The 19,912-nt window shown below is 41.2% G+C and overlaps 1 protein-coding gene and 1 non-coding gene across 51 annotated transcripts in view; both read right to left on the bottom strand.

Moving 5' to 3' along the window:
* Positions 1-19,912, bottom strand: part of LOC105868796 (uncharacterized) — a 253,234-nt gene that overhangs the window by 110,041 nt on the left and 123,281 nt on the right. For all 50 annotated transcript variants that reach the window (XM_076004850.1, XM_076004848.1, XM_076004872.1 and 47 more), the window contains 4 exons: positions 15,360-15,467; positions 12,108-12,148; positions 10,972-11,008; positions 429-536 (listed from right to left, as the gene is read on the bottom strand). In XM_076004850.1, the coding sequence (XP_075860965.1) occupies positions 429-536; positions 10,972-11,008; positions 12,108-12,148; positions 15,360-15,467 (294 nt within the window). The remainder of the gene's footprint in view (positions 1-428; positions 537-10,971; positions 11,009-12,107; positions 12,149-15,359; positions 15,468-19,912) is intronic.
* Positions 11,394-11,460, bottom strand: LOC142872269 (small nucleolar RNA SNORD109A). Its single transcript, XR_012920478.1, has one exon. It is a non-coding gene; the product is annotated as a small nucleolar RNA SNORD109A (small nucleolar RNA).

Below are 19,912 nucleotides of genomic sequence, written 5' to 3'. Positions count from 1 at the left end.
GCTTCTCCATCTTCCCAGGGATTTAGGCCACATGCCAACTTGATAATCCCCGTCCTTGGAGAGGTAGGGGAATGAGAGTATTCACGTCTTGGTCAGGTAGCTCTAAGAAGTGCCTTTGCCTTTTCCTCAGGCCGGTGGGTTATCTTCCCCTATGACAGGGCAGACTCTGCCCTTGGGGGAGTGGGGAAAAAGAGAAAAGATGTTTCCCAGTCCGGGACTTGCGGCATTGCCTCATCCATTGCCTCCCCTGCCAGCCCACCAAATCAGACTCAGCCCTTCAAGGTCAGGAGAAAGGAGAAAAGTCACTTTCCCTGTATGACTAGCTTGAATATGTGGGTGATTGGAATTAAGAAAAAGAGGGCAGAGTCATGTCTACATACAGCTGGCTCCTTTTGAACATCTGATGAGTTTGAAACACAAGGGCTTACCTTTGGCACCAAGACTGCTGCCAACGTACAGGCCTGTGGTTCAGGAAGGAAAATCTTGACCATCTTCTTTAGCATTTGCAGCAATTGACTCCCCCCCAGCAGATGCTCCTGCAAAAGTGTGACGAAAGATCTCTGAATGACATATCAACAGCTCCCCCGTAGATACACATCCAGCAACCTCTGAAGTATCTCTCTTAGGCTCACTGATACCTGATGCTCCTCTCAGCCCTCCTAAAGTGCGAACAGGACTCTAGGAACCCTTGGGAGTGGCAGGACATCTCCTAAAGACTGGGATACCTGTACATCCTATTAGGAAGCTTAGAGCGCCATACGGAGGACTTGGAATACCTTGATAATTGACTCCTTCTCGCAAACCACAGGTAACACAAGAAAGAGTGAACTCAGAGCCTAGCATAGTGCCTCCCACTTCAACTCTGTGGTTGATAGCAGACTCGCTCTCACAAGAGTGAGCTAACCCCTTTGTGTCTAAGCAAGGGGCCCAAACACACTAAGCGCTTTAGACAGAAAGTGAAGACCTTAGGTCAGAGATAACTGAATAGGCTCGAACTCCTCTAAGATGACACAGGACCAGAGCACATATCCACAGCTCTGCCAGGGATCATTCCTTTGACATCACAGAATTTAGTTCCTAATCTAGTCCCAGCACCTCCGGTCCTCTAAAAAGCACCCAGATGAGAAAGGACCAGCAAAAGATCACAAGAAACATGAAGGATCAGAGAGAAAATCACCTCTAAAAGAAAACACTCGATCTCCATCAACTGACACCAACGTACATGATGTGATGAAAGGGTTGGAGGAAGAATTCCAAATACAGTTTGTAGGAAAACTCAACGTAATTGAAGAGAAAATAGAACCCCCCAACATAGAGAAACCACAAGAACAATTCAGGAAATGAATAAAAAGTTCTCCAACGAAATTGAAATAATGCAGAAAACACAATCAGAAATCCTGGCAATGGACGAAACATTCAAGGAACTCCAGAATACAGTGGAAAGCCTGAAGAACAGGATGGATCATGCAGCGGAAAGACTCTCAGAGCTGGAAGATTATGCCGATGCACTGTACAAATCAGAGGGAGAAAGGGAACACAGAAACAGAAGATGGGACCAGCGCTTACAAGAAGTGTGGGATTATGTAAAAAGCCGCATCTCAGATTGGTCAGGATTCCGGAAGGGGAAGAGGAATATTCACTAGGGCTGGAAACCTTATTTCACGGAATACTGGAGGAAAATATGCCAGGCCTGGCCAGAAATCTTGATATTCAAATACAAGAAGCACGCAGAACTCCTGGGAGACTCAACGTGAAAAGGCAATCACCTCGTCACGTGGTCATTAGGCTGACCACAGTAAACGTGAAAGAAGCAATCCTCCATGCAGCAAGAGGAAAACAACAAGTAATTGATAAAGGAAAGCCTATCAGACTAACAGCAGACTTCTCATCTGAAACCTTACATGCAAGGACGGATTGGGTGCCTATCCTTAATCTTCTAAAACAGAATAAAGCCCAACTTAAACTCTTTATCCAGCAAAATTAAGTTTCATCTATGAGGGAGAAATACAGACCTTCTTAGACAAGCAATCACTGAAGGAATTTGCAAAGACCAGACCAGCCCTACAGGAGGTTCTCAGACTTGCCGCATACCCCGAACTGGGCAATCGACACTCCTCAAAGTAAAATCTTCAAAGAGGTAAAGGCTAGAACTTGAACCGCACGATGGCTCAAGGAGTAAGACAAAGCGACAAGACTTCACCCAACAATATGAATGGAAATCTTCCTCCAATTTTAATCCTGTCAATAAAAGTAAATGGCTTCAACTGTCCTCCGAAGAGGCATAAACTGCCAGAATGAATAAAAGTCCACAAGCCTAGTATCTGCGGTCTACAGGAAACACATCTAACCCACAAAGATGCCTTCTGGCCGAAGGTCAAGGGATGGAAAACTATCCTCCAGGCAAACGGAAGTCAAAAGAAAGCAGGGGTAGCTATACTATTTGCGGATAACATAAGCTTTAAAACAGCAAGAGTAAAAAAGGATAAAGACGGCCACTTTATAATGCGAAAGGGAAGATCCAACAAGAAGACTTAACCATCCTTAATTTTTGTGCACCCAATGCAGGAGCACCCAATTACACAAAACAAGCCTTGTCTGATCTAAATAGCATGTTTATAAATACTGCCCTATTAGCAGGGGACTTCAACGCTCCACTGAATGAACTGGATAGGTCCTCCAAACAGAAAATAAGCAAAGAAACAGTGGGCTTAAACAGAGCTCTTGAACAAAACGTTCTGACAGATCTCTGCAGAACATTCCACCCAAATAACGTTGAGTTTACATTCTTTTCAGCAGCCCAAGTTCCTTTTCCAAAATTGATCACATACGAGGCCACAGATCAGACCTCAAAAAATTCAAGAAAATAGAAATTATACCATGTGTCTTCTCTGACCATAGTGGTATAAAATTAGAGTTCAATTGCTATAGAAACACTCGACGCTTCACAAAGTCTTGGAAACTAAGCAATCTGTTATTGAAGAATTATTATTCCAAGGAGGAAATTCACGTGCAAATCAGAGTTTCTCCAAACAAAATGACGACAGAGACACATGTTGCCAAAACCTGTGGGATACAGCAAAAGCATCTCTGAGTGGAACACTAATGGCAATAAATGCTCACATAAAAAAAAAAAAGCCTATGTACTGAGAACCAAATTAATAGGCTCGAGGAATGGGAAAACAGAAGAGCAAACCTAGTCCAATCCTAGTAGAAGAAAAGAAATAACTAAGGTCAAAGCAGAACTAAATGAAATTGAGAACAAGAGAATTATACGTAAGATCAACAAAACCAGAAGCTGGCTTTTTTAAAAGATAGACAAAACTGATAGCCCTCCTGCTAGATTGACAAGAACTCAATGAGCAGGGACTCTGGTAAACTCAATAAGAAATGAAAAAGGAGCAGGCACAACAGATACCACAGAAATACAAAACATTACGTTTGACTACTATGAAATCTTATATGCCCCAAAACTACATAATGAGGAGGAGGAAATGGACAAATTCCTGCATTCTTACAACTTTCCTAAGTTCACCCAGGAGGTAACAGAATTTCAGAAGAGACCGATGTCAAGCTCACAAATTGGAGCAGTAATTAGTAACCTCCCCAAACAGACAAGGCCCGGACTAGATCGCTACACATCAGAGTTTTACCAAACATACGAAGGTGAACTCATAACTATACTACAGAAATTATTTCACAACATTGGGAATGATGGTATCCTTCCTAACTCATTCTACAAATCCTATATCTCCTTGATACCAAAACTAGGAGAGGACGCAATAAAAAGAGAATATTACAGAGCAATATCCCTCATGAATATAGATGCAAAATTCCTGAACAAAATTTTAGCAAACACAAGTCGCCAGCACATCAAAAAAATAATTTACCATGACCAGGTGGGCTTTATTCCAGGGAGGCAATGCTGGTTCAAGATATGTAAGTCTATAAATGCAATTCACCTCATAGATAAAAACAAGAACGACGACCGTATGATTCCCTCAATAGATGCAGAAAATGTATTTGAGAAAGCCCAACACACCTTTACGATAAAGACTCTTAACAAAATAGGTGTAGGTGGCTCACACCTTAAAATTATCAAATGCGTTTATGACAAACCCACGGCCAATATCATTCTGAGTGGGGAAAAAAATGAAACCATTCCCACTTCGAACTGGAACTAGACAAGGATGCCCACTATCGCCTCTTCTATTCAACATAATGCTTGAAGTCCTCGCTATAGCAATCAGGCAAGACAGGGATATTAAGGGCATCCAAGTGGGGGCAGATGAGATCAAACTCTCGCTCTTTGCCGATGATACGATATTATACCCAGAACACCCCATGGATTCGTCCAAGAGACTCCTAGGTTTGACAAATGAATTTGGTAAAGTCTCAGGTTACAAAATCTATATACAGAAATTAGAGGCATTCATATATGCCAGGAACTGTCAAGTTGAAACTCAAATCAAAAATGCAATACCTTTTACTATAGCCTCAAAGAAAATTAAATATCTAGGAATATGTTTGATGAAAGACTTATACAAGGAGGACTATGAAACGCTAAGAAAAGAATTTGTAGAAGATGTAAACAAGTGGAAAAATCTACCTTGTTCATGGATTGGTAGAACCAATATTGTTAAAAGGTCAATATTACCTAAAGAGATCTACAGAATAAATGCAATCCCCATCAAAGTACCACCATCATTAGTTACAGATCCAGGAAAAAGAATTCTTCACTTTGTATGGAACCAGAAAAAACCTCGTATAGCCAAAGCAATCTTAAGTACAAAGAACAAACTGGGAGGCATCAGAATTCCTGACTTCGAGCTGTACTATAAAGCAATAATACTGAAAGCATCCTGGCACTGGCACAAGAACAGAAGCATCGATATTCGGAATAGGACTGAGATTCTAGAGATGAAACCATCTGCATATGGTAACCTAATCTTTGCTAGAGCAGAAAACATTATACATTGGGGAAAATGCAGAGGAATGAATCAGGATCCCTAGCTCTCACCTCTCACAAAAATCCACTCAAGACGGATAACAGACTTAAACCTAAGGCACTTAAGAATCCTAGAAGAAGATGTTGGGAAAACCCTTTCAGACATTGGCCTAGGCAAAGAATTCTCGAGGAACACCCCCAAAGCAATCACCGCAGCAACAAAAATAAACAAATGGGACCTGATCAAAATAGAAAGCTGCACAGACAAGGAAACTATCACTGGAGCAAATAGACAACCTACAGAATGGGAGAAAATATTTGCTGTCTACAATTCCAGTAAAGGTCTGATAAATCTAGGATCCATCTAGAACGCAAAAGAATTAACAAGAAAAAAATCAAACAATCCCGTCAAGAAATGGGCAATGGAGATGAACAGAAACTTTTCAAAAGAAGACAGAATAATGGCCTGCAAACATATTTAAAAAAATGCTCCACGCCTCTAATCATTAGAGACATGCAAATCAAAAACACCATGAGATATCACCTAACCACAGGGTGATTGGCCTGTATCAAGAAATCCCAAAACAACAAATGCTGGCGAGGATGTGGAGAGACGGGAACACTCTTACATTGCTGGTGGGACTGAAAATTAGCGCGGCCTTTGTGGAAAGGAATTTGGAGATACCTCAAAGTGGTACAAATGGAAATACCATTCGACCCAGCAGTAGGATTGTTGGGCATCTACCCAAAAGAACATAAGACATTCTATTATAAAGATATCTGCACGCGAGTGTTTGTGGCAGTGCAATGCACTGTTGCAGGGACGTGGAGACAGCCCAAGTGCCTGTCGGTTCATGAGTGGATTATTTAAACTTGGTATATGTTCACAATGGAATATTACTCAATTCTTCTAACGAACGGCAGTGAGCTAGCACCGCTTATATATCCTAGATTAAGCCCATTACCCAATGTGAGGTGACACAAGATCAGAACAATGGGCTCCGCATGCGTTCGCCATCAAATTGCTCCTGACTGATCAACATTATTAAGGTGCTCAAATGGTGGTGGTGGTCGTCAGGGATTCGGGGGTTACGGGGATAGACCCACATCTGAGGGATGTGGTGAGCATTGTGGAGGCAAAGGGCATACCTCTAACCCTTGCTTGGGAGAGGCAAAGATATAAAACCTAACCAAAGAAGAAAAGAAAGAACAAAGAATAAATAAATATTAGAAAATAATAAAAGATTCTGTGTACGTTTTAAGGTTTTAAGGTGTATGTTTTAAGGTAAATATGAATTATGTACATAAACTTTATATAGAGCCAATCCAATTCATCTAAATGGGAAAAATGGTCTTTGTGTTAACGTAGAGTTTTATCGTTATTTGCCGCTCACTTTCTGATCTTCAGTGTGGCGTAATTCCCAAATTATTAAGTATGAAATGTCTCATGTCCTTAAGTACTAAGAGTGACAGTTGATATCTCTGACGTTCCGTTTGGCACTTCTTTTTATTGTGAAGGTACATCCTCATTCTTTCAGTTGCACATTTTGGCTTGTGATTACCTTTCACATTTTTAGAGCAATTTTTTCTGAAAGCATGGATAAGTCAAAAATTCATGTTATTTTTAGGTATGTGTTCTGTTGTGGAACAAATGCAGTGCAGACAGCTTGAAATATCAATGAAATGTTTGGGAAGGATGTGGCCAGTGAACACGCAGTACGTCCATGGTTTAAGAAGTTCCGTTGTGGTCATTTTAGTCTTGAAAATGAGCCACATAAATGACCTGATATCAACATGGATAAGAACAGCTGAAAGCTGTAGCAGAAGTGAATCCATCTCAACCTACCTGTGAATTAGCAGCAAAGTTTGACGTCACTATTCCAACAATATTGGACCATTTGAAACAACTTGGCAAGGCAAAGAAGTTGGATAGGTGGGTTTGCATGAGTTAGAGTATCACAAGAGAAATCATCTCCAAGCTTGCCTCTTTACTGTCACTACAGGAAGGCGAACCATTTCCGCACTCTATTGTTGCCTGTGATGAAAAACGGATTGTTATTGACAATTGCAAGCATTTGGCACAATGGTTGGGTAAAGATGGAGCGCCAAAACACAGTCCCAAATATAATATTCACCCTCCAAAATTAAGAGTTTATATTTGGTGGTCCAGTGCTGGTATTATCTGCTACAACTCCCTGAAACTTGGTCAGTCCAGTGGCTGTCTACTGCAACCAATAGGATGAAATAATGAGCATGCTTGCCATTAAGCTCCAAGAGGGGCCATAGAGACAGGCCATTCCTCGTTTTTTATTATTTGAGGATATTACGGGGGTACAAATGTTTAGGTTATGTGTGTTGCCTTTCATCCCATTCCCCCCGCCCCCCGGTGTGAGAGCTCCAAGCGTGACCATCCCCCAGATGGTGTGCATCACACTCATTACGTATGTATATAAACATTTCCTCCTCCCCTTTCGCACCTGCCCGGTGCCCGATAAATATTATTCCTATATGTCCACTTAGGTGTTGATCAGTTAGTGCCAGTTTTCTGGAGAGTATATGTGGTGCTTATTTTTCCATTCTTGGGATACTTCACTGAGTAGGATGGGTTCCAGCTCTATCTAGGAGAACACAGGAGGTGCTACATCGCCATTATTTCTTATGGTTGAATAGTACTCCATCGTGTACATGTGCCACGTTTTGTTAATCCACTCGTGTGTTGATGGGCACTTGCGTTGTGCCCTCGTCTTTGCAGCTGTGAGTTGGGCTGCTACGGACGTTCGAGTGCAGATGTCTTTTTTATGGAGTGTCTTTTGTTCTTTTGGGAGGATGCTTGGGGATGGGATTGCTGCATTGAATGGTAGATCTACCTGTATCGCTTTGCGGTATCTCCATATTGGCTTCTACAGAGGTTGCACTAGTTGCACAAGACAACCCTCGACCACATGTTGCACAAACAGTACTGTTCAAACTATAGCAGCTGGACTTGGAAACTCTCTGTCATCCACCGTATTCACCAGACCTTGCAACAACTGACTACCACTTCTTCCTGGCGTTGGAACACTTCTTGCAAGGAAAAGTATTGATTTCCCAACAAGCTGTGGAAGACTGCTTTTGCAATTTAATCACCACTCGCTCTCCAGGCTTCTTCGCTGCTGGCATAAACAAGCTAGTGTTAAAGGAGAAAACTCTGTCTACAGTTTAGGTGCATACTTAGATTAATGGGACTGCTTCTTGTTTTAGATATAAAACATTACACTTTTGATTCAAAATCTGATGATAGTGAAGACATAGTGACAACTCATTTTTACCTACTGGATTTTTACAAATTTCTCATTTTGCCAATTTAAAATCATTAATAAAAACATTGAAAGTTAAAAAAAATCCCAAATATCATTATTTTAGTGCTCTTTCTATTTACATATCTAGGAGGCGTAAGTATCTTTACCCCATCGTTCTAATACAGTAGTGAAATGATGGTAACCTGAAGATTTGGGTGTTGATTTGACTACGCCTCATTAAAGAAAAATTCATGGACCTAAGTTGCCAGCATTAGCCATTCTAGAAATGATTTCTACAGAAACAGAAGCATGAGTGCATAACGACTAATATATAATGATTATAAATATATGATATCTTGCCATGGCAAAGAAGTTAACACCATTATTCTGAAAACAATAAATGGCTAAAGAAAATGTGGTATCCTTCACATCCACTGAGGGCATCGGTACATATACAGTTTTAGACATGGAGACCTTAAGACCTATAAAACCTCAGGAGATTGCAAATATATAAAACTATCACAATGTCATATGTCAAACCACTATCTCCTCATGAAAAATGAGCCTGGTATGATAGATAGATCATAGATGTAAAGACAGATGAATTGATGGATCCTTGGGTTAGCATGGAAAATTTAATTTCTGTAATAGGGTAAATGATTAAATACATCACTTGTAGAAAGCAGAGAAGAAATGTCAAATATACCTCTGTCTTAAGTAATTTTCTACTCTTCTAATGTGTTCCACTTCTCTACAAAGAACTGATAACACTTGGTACCAACTTAAGCCTGGAAGTTTTCTGTATATTAAGCAAAAGAAGAGAAAATTCAGAAATCAGTATTAAGAGCTAAAACACATTCTGGTTTTAGTGTGTCAGGGTCTCAAAAGGTAAAATATATTTGGATTTACTAGTTGTATGCTATGTAACCTCCAAGGAAATCCTTAAGCAAGCAGTCCATTGTTCTGAATTTTGGCTTTATACCCCATCTAACTTCATCGATGTTACCTCAAATTTTTCTACTGTGCAATGCTTGTGGGCCTCTATTCTCTTAAGATCTATGAGCAACATCTTTGTGTGTGGTGTGAAAATAATCGCAATAAATGTTAATGACTATATTTGCTTTTATGTTCCGTTATATAGCACATGGAACGGGAAGGCATTAGGGCAGCACGGCATTAATTCCCTCTCTGCAAAAGAAGAGATATGTCACTTTCAGTGATCTTGCCAAAAAGTATAAAGAATTAATCCAGTGCCAGACTACATGACCACGTGGGGACAAGTATGAAACATTTAAGGCATGGAGTTGTTTAGCTTGTTTTCATAACAGAAAAAAAAGTGAAGAATTTAAGCATATGAATAAAAATATGTAAATGTGTTCAAAAATATATCGGTAACTTCTCCATGATATGATATGCTAAAATGTCTGCATTAAGGAGAGAATACACTTGACGTATTATGAGGGCATCGATTGTTAAACACCAAGTAATACACAACCTACTTGGCAATATTCTTAAGAAGTATAGTAACTAATATTTGGACTAGTTCAATGGGACATATTAAACTTTCTATTGAAGTGTAATATACACATAGAAAAGTACACAGACTAAAATTGTATCACTCAATTAATTTGCATGATCCCCATATAGCAAGTAACCACACACAGACCAATATGGAAATGTTACATGCATTCAAGAAATTACCCAAAACCATACCAGCAACAATTCAAGAAACTATCCAGAAACAGCTAGATTCTATCTCACATATTTTACGTGCTTTCAAAACCATCATGCAGAGAGATGTGGAAACAACCCAAGTGCCCATCAACACATGTGTGGATTATTAAATGTGGCATATGTATACCATGTAATACTGCTCAACTACAAAACAATGGTGAATTCGCACCTTTTATATTATCCAGGATAGAGATTGAGCCCATCCCTGGAAGTGAAGTATCACAAGGATGGAAAAACAGGCAACACCTATACTCACCATCAAATTACTAGTAACTGACCAACGCTAAGAGGTCCACCTGGTAGTAATACTCATTGGGTGATGATCGGGGACATTAAGGGGTAAACCCACAACTAATGGAAGCAGAACACACTGCATGGGGGAGGGGTACACTTGTAGCCTTGGCTTGGGAGAGGCAAACGCATTACATGTGACCAAAATGTTTGTACCCCCATAATATCTTTAATAAATAAAAAAAAATCATGCAAGAAAATAACTACATGAAACAAAATTTAAAAAGATTGCTACTACATTTTAAAACAGAATTTCATATACGATTTCCCATGTAGCACAAATGAGAAGAAAACTTACACAAGTCAAGGCTCAACTATTAAATTAGAAGCAGAACTATACCACTGTATGACCACGAAGACCTTATGAACCATGAGTCTCAATTCTAAACCCCACAAATAAAGCAGCTGAAGAAAATCTGATAATATTTTATCATGATTTGCTTTCACTATAATAACTTTTTGAGCCAAGACCGATTGCCAAAAATTCTCTTAAACTCGACTTTTTTCCATAAAAGCAGAAAAGAGTTAAAAGAAAAAATAGATATGATAAGATTCAATCGTGTAGGTAATTTGGAGGTAGGTAATTTGGGTCTCAATGAGAAAAAGACATATCATGAAAATATTATCAAATAAACCCCTGAAAATATGAACTCGGAGACTTAAGGACCTGGCAAAGAGCACGTAACAAAATGAACTTCAAGAGTTACTAGTTTAGCTACTCACCCCATTCTCCAAAGAGGAGGACCCCATTCCAGCCTTTCTAACTCGCCAAAACATGACAGGAAAAAAAGAAGAAGAAGAAGAAAAGAAAAGAAAAACAGACAAAATCTTAGAAAACACTGAACAGTAAAAATAACAAAGTGCTAGAGTTTCTGTTTTAATGACAGGTTCTATTGTCATTATTTAATACAGGCATAGTGTTCCCTCAGTATTGGTGTTAACACACCGATGAGATTTTCAGTACACATGACAGTTGCTTGGCCTTTCCTAATGCAATCTTTTAAATTTCCTCATGTCAAGGAAATATGTCACGAACAAAGAGAAAAAACACACATGCTCCCAGTGGTATTATGCTGTCACTGAGAAGCTACCAAATAAGCCAGGCACGGAGAGTCTCACTTGTCTTACTAGAGGGCCACTCGTCTGGAACTCAGATTGACATCTGCAATGTGTCGTTCACCGTCCTCAGATAATTTTGCTCATCATCGATCCAGACAATAACCCTTCCAACAAATTAAGTATTTTCCACAGCCAGGCTTATTGTGTGCAGGCTAATCTAATGCATTACCAAGGAAGACAAGTAAATGTACCGTAGATGTTTGGTTTCGTATCTGCATAATGGAAGTCTCATATACACAGATAGCATCAAGAAAATGACCCTGGATTGTTCTAATAAAATTAGATAAAAATCTGCTGGAATAATTTAAATGAACTTTTAAATCAACTGAAACTTTAAGGAATAAGTGATGTAGTGAAGTAATATATGATATGATTACAATACAAATATGAATCCAAACATCTATGTTCTGAATGTGCCAGAAAAAGATAAAAAAATCAATATTTAGGACACTTAAATTTTACGACAAGATTATCTTCTCTTAATAGAAAATGGCGAAAGGAGAAATAGGTACGCGACTCACAAAATTACGTGGGTTACTTCAAACAGAGATTTAAACAAAGGGAAGAAACAAGAAAGAAGATTGCTTGAACAGGGTCAAAACGTCCATGGGGAAATATATCTCCTGTAAAAAATAGTCTCTTTAAGCCACTGAAGTAATGAACACGTAGACCTTGACATTCTGACTTCACCAGCCACAGATTCACAAAAGAATTTGAAAAGTACCAAAGTGGTTGCTCACCTCTCTTCCCTGAAGTACAACACCTTGTTCTCATTTTGAACCTGTAACAAGGCATCAGATAAATTATAAATGAGGTCATCAACGCGCCAAATTAATTAGAAGTAAAGTGCAACATTGCTTTCTTTATAAGTATGTATCATTCAGACATGCCAGCATCGTAGTCCCCGTGATAAACGTCACAGTTGATCATTTGTCACCTTTGTCATTTCATTTATTCTCTTGTTTCCTCCCTGAATTCCTTACCCTGCAATTTCCTCTCTAGCAAGCTATCCAAGTAAGTGGCACAGCAGTTACTTCTTCAATGCAGAACTCTAAATTTGTATTCAACCAAAAAGATTTTATGAATGTACTCTGTGGTCTGAAAACGGAAGATGCATGATAGTGGCATTGTGATATCATTGAGGAAGACATACTTTGGACCAGTTCCCAAATGGTCTTCTTAAATTTGTCTTCTTCTGATGGAATAGATGGCCACTCAGCTGCACCTCAACATCCTCTGGTACTTGTGCTTATCCTTGATCCAGACAAGTCCACTTCCTCAAACCACACTACTGCACCTAAGACTTTATCACCTGCATTCAGCCTATAGCAGACACAGCACAGGTGGTCATTTGATTTGACCCTAGTGAAGCTGGCTATAATGGCAACTCCACAATCTTCCCAGGACCGTTCTGTCTGGAGCAATACTTGAAGTGATACTGCAGTGGTACAGTTGTCAATGATGATATATTACTCAGTGTGATGGAAACAAAAATCAGGAGTTAACTGTGAACTTGGATTGTATCCTTTAAAAGACTATGAAAGTACGTCAGGATGTATCTGACATAAACATACAAAGTGAAATTTTTTTCCCATCCGATTGGTTTATAGTCCCTATCCAAAGCAAATATATAAGTTCATATTAGACTCATAGGATCATTACCTCACATGATTCGTTTTTATCTGGCTGGGAGTAATCTTATTTCTATATAGTCCACATCCATGATAGCCAATTGTGCTTCAAGAATCCTTGCCTTCATTAGCATACAAATGCACCAAGATATCTGAGTATTTTCTTATTCAGTCTTCATTATTGTTGCACAAAATACATTTCTCCTCAGAAGCTGTGTAAAGTCTCCCAGTGAAAGAATGCTTGTGTTATTTTTCTGATTTGGCTGACTTTTCAACATCTTCTTACTTTGGTTCAATCCACTATCATTGGCAACAGTAAGAAATATTAACAGCCAGTGATTGAAACTAAGAAATAGACAGACTGGGAAAAATGGTGGGGAAGGGGTGACCTCCTGGCCCTCTGCTCTTAGAGTGGGAAGTGAAGAAAGCAGACAACCACACGGGAGTGAACTGCCCTTCCACAGGGTCAGCTTCGCAAGTCTGCAGGGAATCACCGGGAAACGGGAAAAATATTGGCGGTGAAGAAAGAGGTGCATCGGATAATCTTCTGCAAACCCGGGGAGTCGGAAATCTACATTAGCGAGGGAGCACGTCCACTGTGGGGATTGGCTGGCTGGCCAGCTAGCTGAGGCATTGGTTCTGCCTTGTCCAGGGAGATGCTGCCCCCTCACCAAGCTCCACAGCCACGCAGGCAGGGAAGTGCCTGAAGTTGGTGGGAAGGTGTATCCTGACGAGCTGTGTGGAGTGGAGATTGGAGCAGGGAACACTTGGAACTCTCCTGAGTGCTCTACCAATTCAGTTTCAGGTACTGGAGGGTCCAAACCCCGTGGAGGATTCCCTATACCTGAGGATCGAATATGGAGTCTGCCATCTCACCTCAGAATGCTCCAGGACCAGGTCTGGGACGAGGGGGGGGGGCGATGTTTGTCCTAAAGGAGGCTCTGCCCTTGGATATTGATGAGGTTTTCGCTGGTGAAGGTTAGCTAGAGAGTGCAGATCTCTGCACCTAAACCATTGCGCCTCTGTTAGTTGGCGAAGTAGTGGGCTCAGCGGCGGTTTGGAGACAGCCCACCAAACCCAGCCAGGTTTTGGCCCTGCAGGCACCTTCCACGCTGGTGCTGGGAGAGTGGGCCACCGCCACTCTGTAGCTAAGCGATGCTATGCAGGGTTGCTCTGGAAGCACTCTCAGACCTCCTCCACACTCCAGACTGGTGAATGGGTCTGGCTTCTGGAAGTGGGAAATAAGGAGAGAAACCTGTCTGTTCCTCCTACCCCACCCCAGGCCTTCCCATTCCTGCAGCTTGCATTGGACTCTGAGTTTCAAGGGGAGGAAAGGCGAGAGTGGTGGTTTTAGCGGCTATGTTGCCAGATTGCACTTGGTTGTTTCCCCACAGCACACAGCTGCCGATGCTCTGTGCATAGACAGCAGAACCCGTCTTCGCAAGGCAGAGTTGTGGAGGAAGCTGCTTTTCCAGATGTGACATGGGCAGACATTCCCACCCATATCATCCTGTGCCTTGGTCCCAAATTCTTAGCTCTGAAGGGTCTGACTCCACCCCCGGTGTGAGGGGAGAAAGAGACTGTTCCACCCAAAACAGGTGTCACAAGACTGTCACCTCCGCTTCATTTCACCTCCTTGCTGGCAACTGAAAGGCCGTTCTAGCAGCTTATCAGGACAGCCCATCAAGCTGAGACCCATCTTTACCTCTTTACTGTGGCCTGATAGCTGGTGCCTCCAGCCAAAGGGGAAGCCCCATTCCCGGGAATTGTGGAGGGAGTGGGAATCTGCTGTCTGGGCTAAGATCTGCCGGGGCTGAAGAAGACCCTTGGCGGTGTGGGGTTTTGTGCAGAAGGGACTGACGTCACCAAGGCAGGGGCTGAGTGGCGTGGCAGGTCTGTTTCTGGTCTGGGACCCTCAGTGGTCTCGGGCAGGGCTTCTCCATCTTCCCAGGGATTTAGGCCACATGCCAACTTGATAATCCCCGTCCTTGGAGAGGTAGGGGAATGAGAGTATTCACGTCTTGGTCAGGTAGCTCTAAGAAGTGCCTTTGCCTTTTCCTCAGGCCGGTGGGTTATCTTCCCCTATGACAGGGCAGACTCTGCCCTTGGGGGAGTGGGGAAAAAGAGAAAAGATGTTTCCCAGTCCGGGACTTGCGGCATTGCCTCATCCATTGCCTCCCCTGCCAGCCCACCAAATCAGACTCAGCCCTTCAAGGTCAGGAGAAAGGAGAAAAGTCACTTTCCCTGTATGACTAGCTTGAATATGTGGGTGATTGGAATTAAGAAAAAGAGGGCAGAGTCATGTCTACATACAGCTGGCTCCTTTTGAACATCTGATGAGTTTGAAACACAAGGGCTTACCTTTGGCACCAAGACTGCTGCCAACGTACAGGCCTGTGGTTCAGGAAGGAAAATCTTGACCATCTTCTTTAGCATTTGCAGCAATTGACTCCCCCCCAGCAGATGCTCCTGCAAAAGTGTGACGAAAGATCTCTGAATGACATATCAACAGCTCCCCCGTAGATACACATCCAGCAACCTCTGAAGTATCTCTCTTAGGCTCACTGATACCTGATGCTCCTCTCAGCCCTCCTAAAGTGCGAACAGGACTCTAGGAACCCTTGGGAGTGGCAGGACATCTCCTAAAGACTGGGATACCTGTACATCCTATTAGGAAGCTTAGAGCGCCATACGGAGGACTTGGAATACCTTGATAATTGACTCCTTCTCGCAAACCACAGGTAACACAAGAAAGAGTGAACTCAGAGCCTAGCATAGTGCCTCCCACTTCAACTCTGTGGTTGATAGCAGACTCGCTCTCACAAGAGTGAGCTAACCCCTTTGTGTCTAAGCAAGGGGCCCAAACACACTAAGCGCTTTAGACAGAAAGTGAAGACCTTAGGTCAGAGATAACTGAATAGGCTCGAACTCCTCTAAGATGACACAGGACCAGAGCACATATCCACAGCTCTGCCAGGGATCATTCCTTTGACATCACAGAATTTAGTTCCTAATCTAGTCCCAGCACCTCCGGTCCTCTAAAAAGCACCCAGATGAGAAAGGACCAGCAAAAGATCACAAGAAACATGAAGGATCAGAGAGAAAATCACCTCTAAAAGAAAACACTCGATCTCCATCAACTGACACCAACGTACATGATGTGATGAAAGGGTTGGAGGAAGAATTCCAAATACAGTTTGTAGGAAAACTCAACGTAATTGAAGAGAAAATAGAACCCCCCAACATAGAGAAACCACAAGAACAATTCAGGAAATGAATAAAAAGTTCTCCAACGAAATTGAAATAATGCAGAAAACACAATCAGAAATCCTGGCAATGGACGAAACATTCAAGGAACTCCAGAATACAGTGGAAAGCCTGAAGAACAGGATGGATCATGCAGCGGAAAGACTCTCAGAGCTGGAAGATTATGCCGATGCACTGTACAAATCAGAGGGAGAAAGGGAACACAGAAACAGAAGATGGGACCAGCGCTTACAAGAAGTGTGGGATTATGTAAAAAGCCGCATCTCAGATTGGTCAGGATTCCGGAAGGGGAAGAGGAATATTCACTAGGGCTGGAAACCTTATTTCACGGAATACTGGAGGAAAATATGCCAGGCCTGGCCAGAAATCTTGATATTCAAATACAAGAAGCACGCAGAACTCCTGGGAGACTCAACGTGAAAAGGCAATCACCTCGTCACGTGGTCATTAGGCTGACCACAGTAAACGTGAAAGAAGCAATCCTCCATGCAGCAAGAGGAAAACAACAAGTAATTGATAAAGGAAAGCCTATCAGACTAACAGCAGACTTCTCATCTGAAACCTTACATGCAAGGACGGATTGGGTGCCTATCCTTAATCTTCTAAAACAGAATAAAGCCCAACTTAAACTCTTTATCCAGCAAAATTAAGTTTCATCTATGAGGGAGAAATACAGACCTTCTTAGACAAGCAATCACTGAAGGAATTTGCAAAGACCAGACCAGCCCTACAGGAGGTTCTCAGACTTGCCGCATACCCCGAACTGGGCAATCGACACTCCTCAAAGTAAAATCTTCAAAGACGTAAAGGCTAGAACTTGAACCGCACGATGGCTCAAGGAGTAAGACAAAGCGACAAGACTTCACCCAACAATATGAATGGAAATCTTCCTCCAATTTTAATCCTGTCAATAAAAGTAAATGGCTTCAACTGTCCTCTGAAGAGGCATAAACTGCCAGAATGAATAAAAGTCCACAAGCCTAGTATCTGCAGTCTACAGGAAACACATCTAACCCACAAAGATGCCTTCTGGCCGAAGGTCAAGGGATGGAAAACTATCCTCCAGGCAAACGGAAGTCAAAAGAAAGCAGGGGTAGCTATACTATTTGCGGATAACATAAGCTTTAAAACAGCAAGAGTAAAAAAGGATAAAGACGGCCACTTTATAATGCGAAAGGGAAGATCCAACAAGAAGACTTAACCATCCTTAATTTTTGTGCACCCAATGCAGGAGCACCCAATTACACAAAACAAGCCTTGTCTGATCTAAATAGCATGTTTATAAATACTGCCCTATTAGCAGGGGACTTCAACGCTCCACTGAATGAACTGGATAGGTCCTCCAAACAGAAAATAAGCAAAGAAACAGTGGGCTTAAACAGAGCTCTTGAACAAAACGTTCTGACAGATCTCTGCAGAACATTCCACCCAAATAACGTTGAGTTTACATTCTTTTCAGCAGCCCAAGTTCCTTTTCCAAAATTGATCACATACGAGGCCACAGATCAGACCTCAAAAAATTCAAGAAAATAGAAATTATACCATGTGTCTTCTCTGACCATAGTGGTATAAAATTAGAGTTCAATTGCTATAGAAACACTCGACGCTTCACAAAGTCTTGGAAACTAAGCAATCTGTTATTGAAGAATTATTATTCCAAGGAGGAAATTCACGTGCAAATCAGAGTTTCTCCAAACAAAATGACGACAGAGACACATGTTGCCAAAACCTGTGGGATACAGCAAAAGCATCTCTGAGTGGAACACTAATGGCAATAAATGCTCACATAAAAAAAAAAAAAGCCTATGTACTGAGAACCAAATTAATAGGCTCGAGGAATGGGAAAACAGAAGAGCAAACCTAGTCCAATCCTAGTAGAAGAAAAGAAATAACTAAGGTCAAAGCAGAACTAAATGAAATTGAGAACAAGAGAATTATACGTAAGATCAACAAAACCAGAAGCTGGCTTTTTTAAAAGATAGACAAAACTGATAGCCCTCCTGCTAGATTGACAAGAACTCAATGAGCAGGGACTCTGGTAAACTCAATAAGAAATGAAAAAGGAGCAGGCACAACAGATACCACAGAAATACAAAACATTACGTTTGACTACTATGAAATCTTATATGCCCCAAAACTACATAATGAGGAGGAGGAAATGGACAAATTCCTGCATTCTTACAACTTTCCTAAGTTCACCCAGGAGGTAACAGAATTTCAGAAGAGACCGATGTCAAGCTCACAAATTGGAGCAGTAATTAGTAACCTCCCCAAACAGACAAGGCCCGGACTAGATCGCTACACATCAGAGTTTTACCAAACATACGAAGGTGAACTCATAACTATACTACAGAAATTATTTCACAACATTGGGAATGATGGTATCCTTCCTAACTCATTCTACAAATCCTATATCTCCTTGATACCAAAACTAGGAGAGGACGCAATAAAAAGAGAATATTACAGAGCAATATCCCTCATGAATATAGATGCAAAATTCCTGAACAAAATTTTAGCAAACACAAGTCGCCAGCACATCAAAAAAATAATTTACCATGACCAGGTGGGCTTTATTCCAGGGAGGCAATGCTGGTTCAAGATATGTAAGTCTATAAATGCAATTCACCTCATAGATAAAAACAAGAACGACGACCGTATGATTCCCTCAATAGATGCAGAAAATGTATTTGAGAAAGCCCAACACACCTTTACGATAAAGACTCTTAACAAAATAGGTGTAGGTGGCTCACACCTTAAAATTATCAAATGCGTTTATGACAAACCCACGGCCAATATCATTCTGAGTGGGGAAAAAATGAAACCATTCCCACTTCGAACTGGAACTAGACAAGGATGCCCACTATCGCCTCTTCTATTCAACATAATGCTTGAAGTCCTCGCTATAGCAATCAGGCAAGACAGGGATATTAAGGGCATCCAAGTGGGGGCAGATGAGATCAAACTCTCGCTCTTTGCCGATGATACGATATTATACCCAGAACACCCCATGGATTCGTCCAAGAGACTCCTAGGTTTGACAAATGAATTTGGTAAAGTCTCAGGTTACAAAATCTATATACAGAAATTAGAGGCATTCATATATGCCAGGAACTGTCAAGTTGAAACTCAAATCAAAAATGCAATACCTTTTACTATAGCCTCAAAGAAAATTAAATATCTAGGAATATGTTTGATGAAAGACTTATACAAGGAGGACTATGAAACGCTAAGAAAAGAATTTGTAGAAGATGTAAACAAGTGGAAAAATCTACCTTGTTCATGGATTGGTAGAACCAATATTGTTAAAAGGTCAATATTACCTAAAGAGATCTACAGAATAAATGCAATCCCCATCAAAGTACCACCATCATTAGTTACAGATCCAGGAAAAAGAATTCTTCACTTTGTATGGAACCAGAAAAAACCTCGTATAGCCAAAGCAATCTTAAGTACAAAGAACAAACTGGGAGGCATCAGAATTCCTGACTTCGAGCTGTACTATAAAGCAATAATACTGAAAGCATCCTGGCACTGGCACAAGAACAGAAGCATCGATATTCGGAATAGGACTGAGATTCTAGAGATGAAACCATCTGCATATGGTAACCTAATCTTTGCTAGAGCAGAAAACATTATACATTGGGGAA

This window comes from Microcebus murinus, chromosome 7, assembly GCF_040939455.1.
Source record: "Microcebus murinus isolate Inina chromosome 7, M.murinus_Inina_mat1.0, whole genome shotgun sequence".
Lineage (NCBI taxonomy): Eukaryota > Metazoa > Chordata > Mammalia > Primates > Cheirogaleidae > Microcebus > Microcebus murinus.
This window is presented reverse-complemented; position numbering and strand designations above follow the sequence as displayed.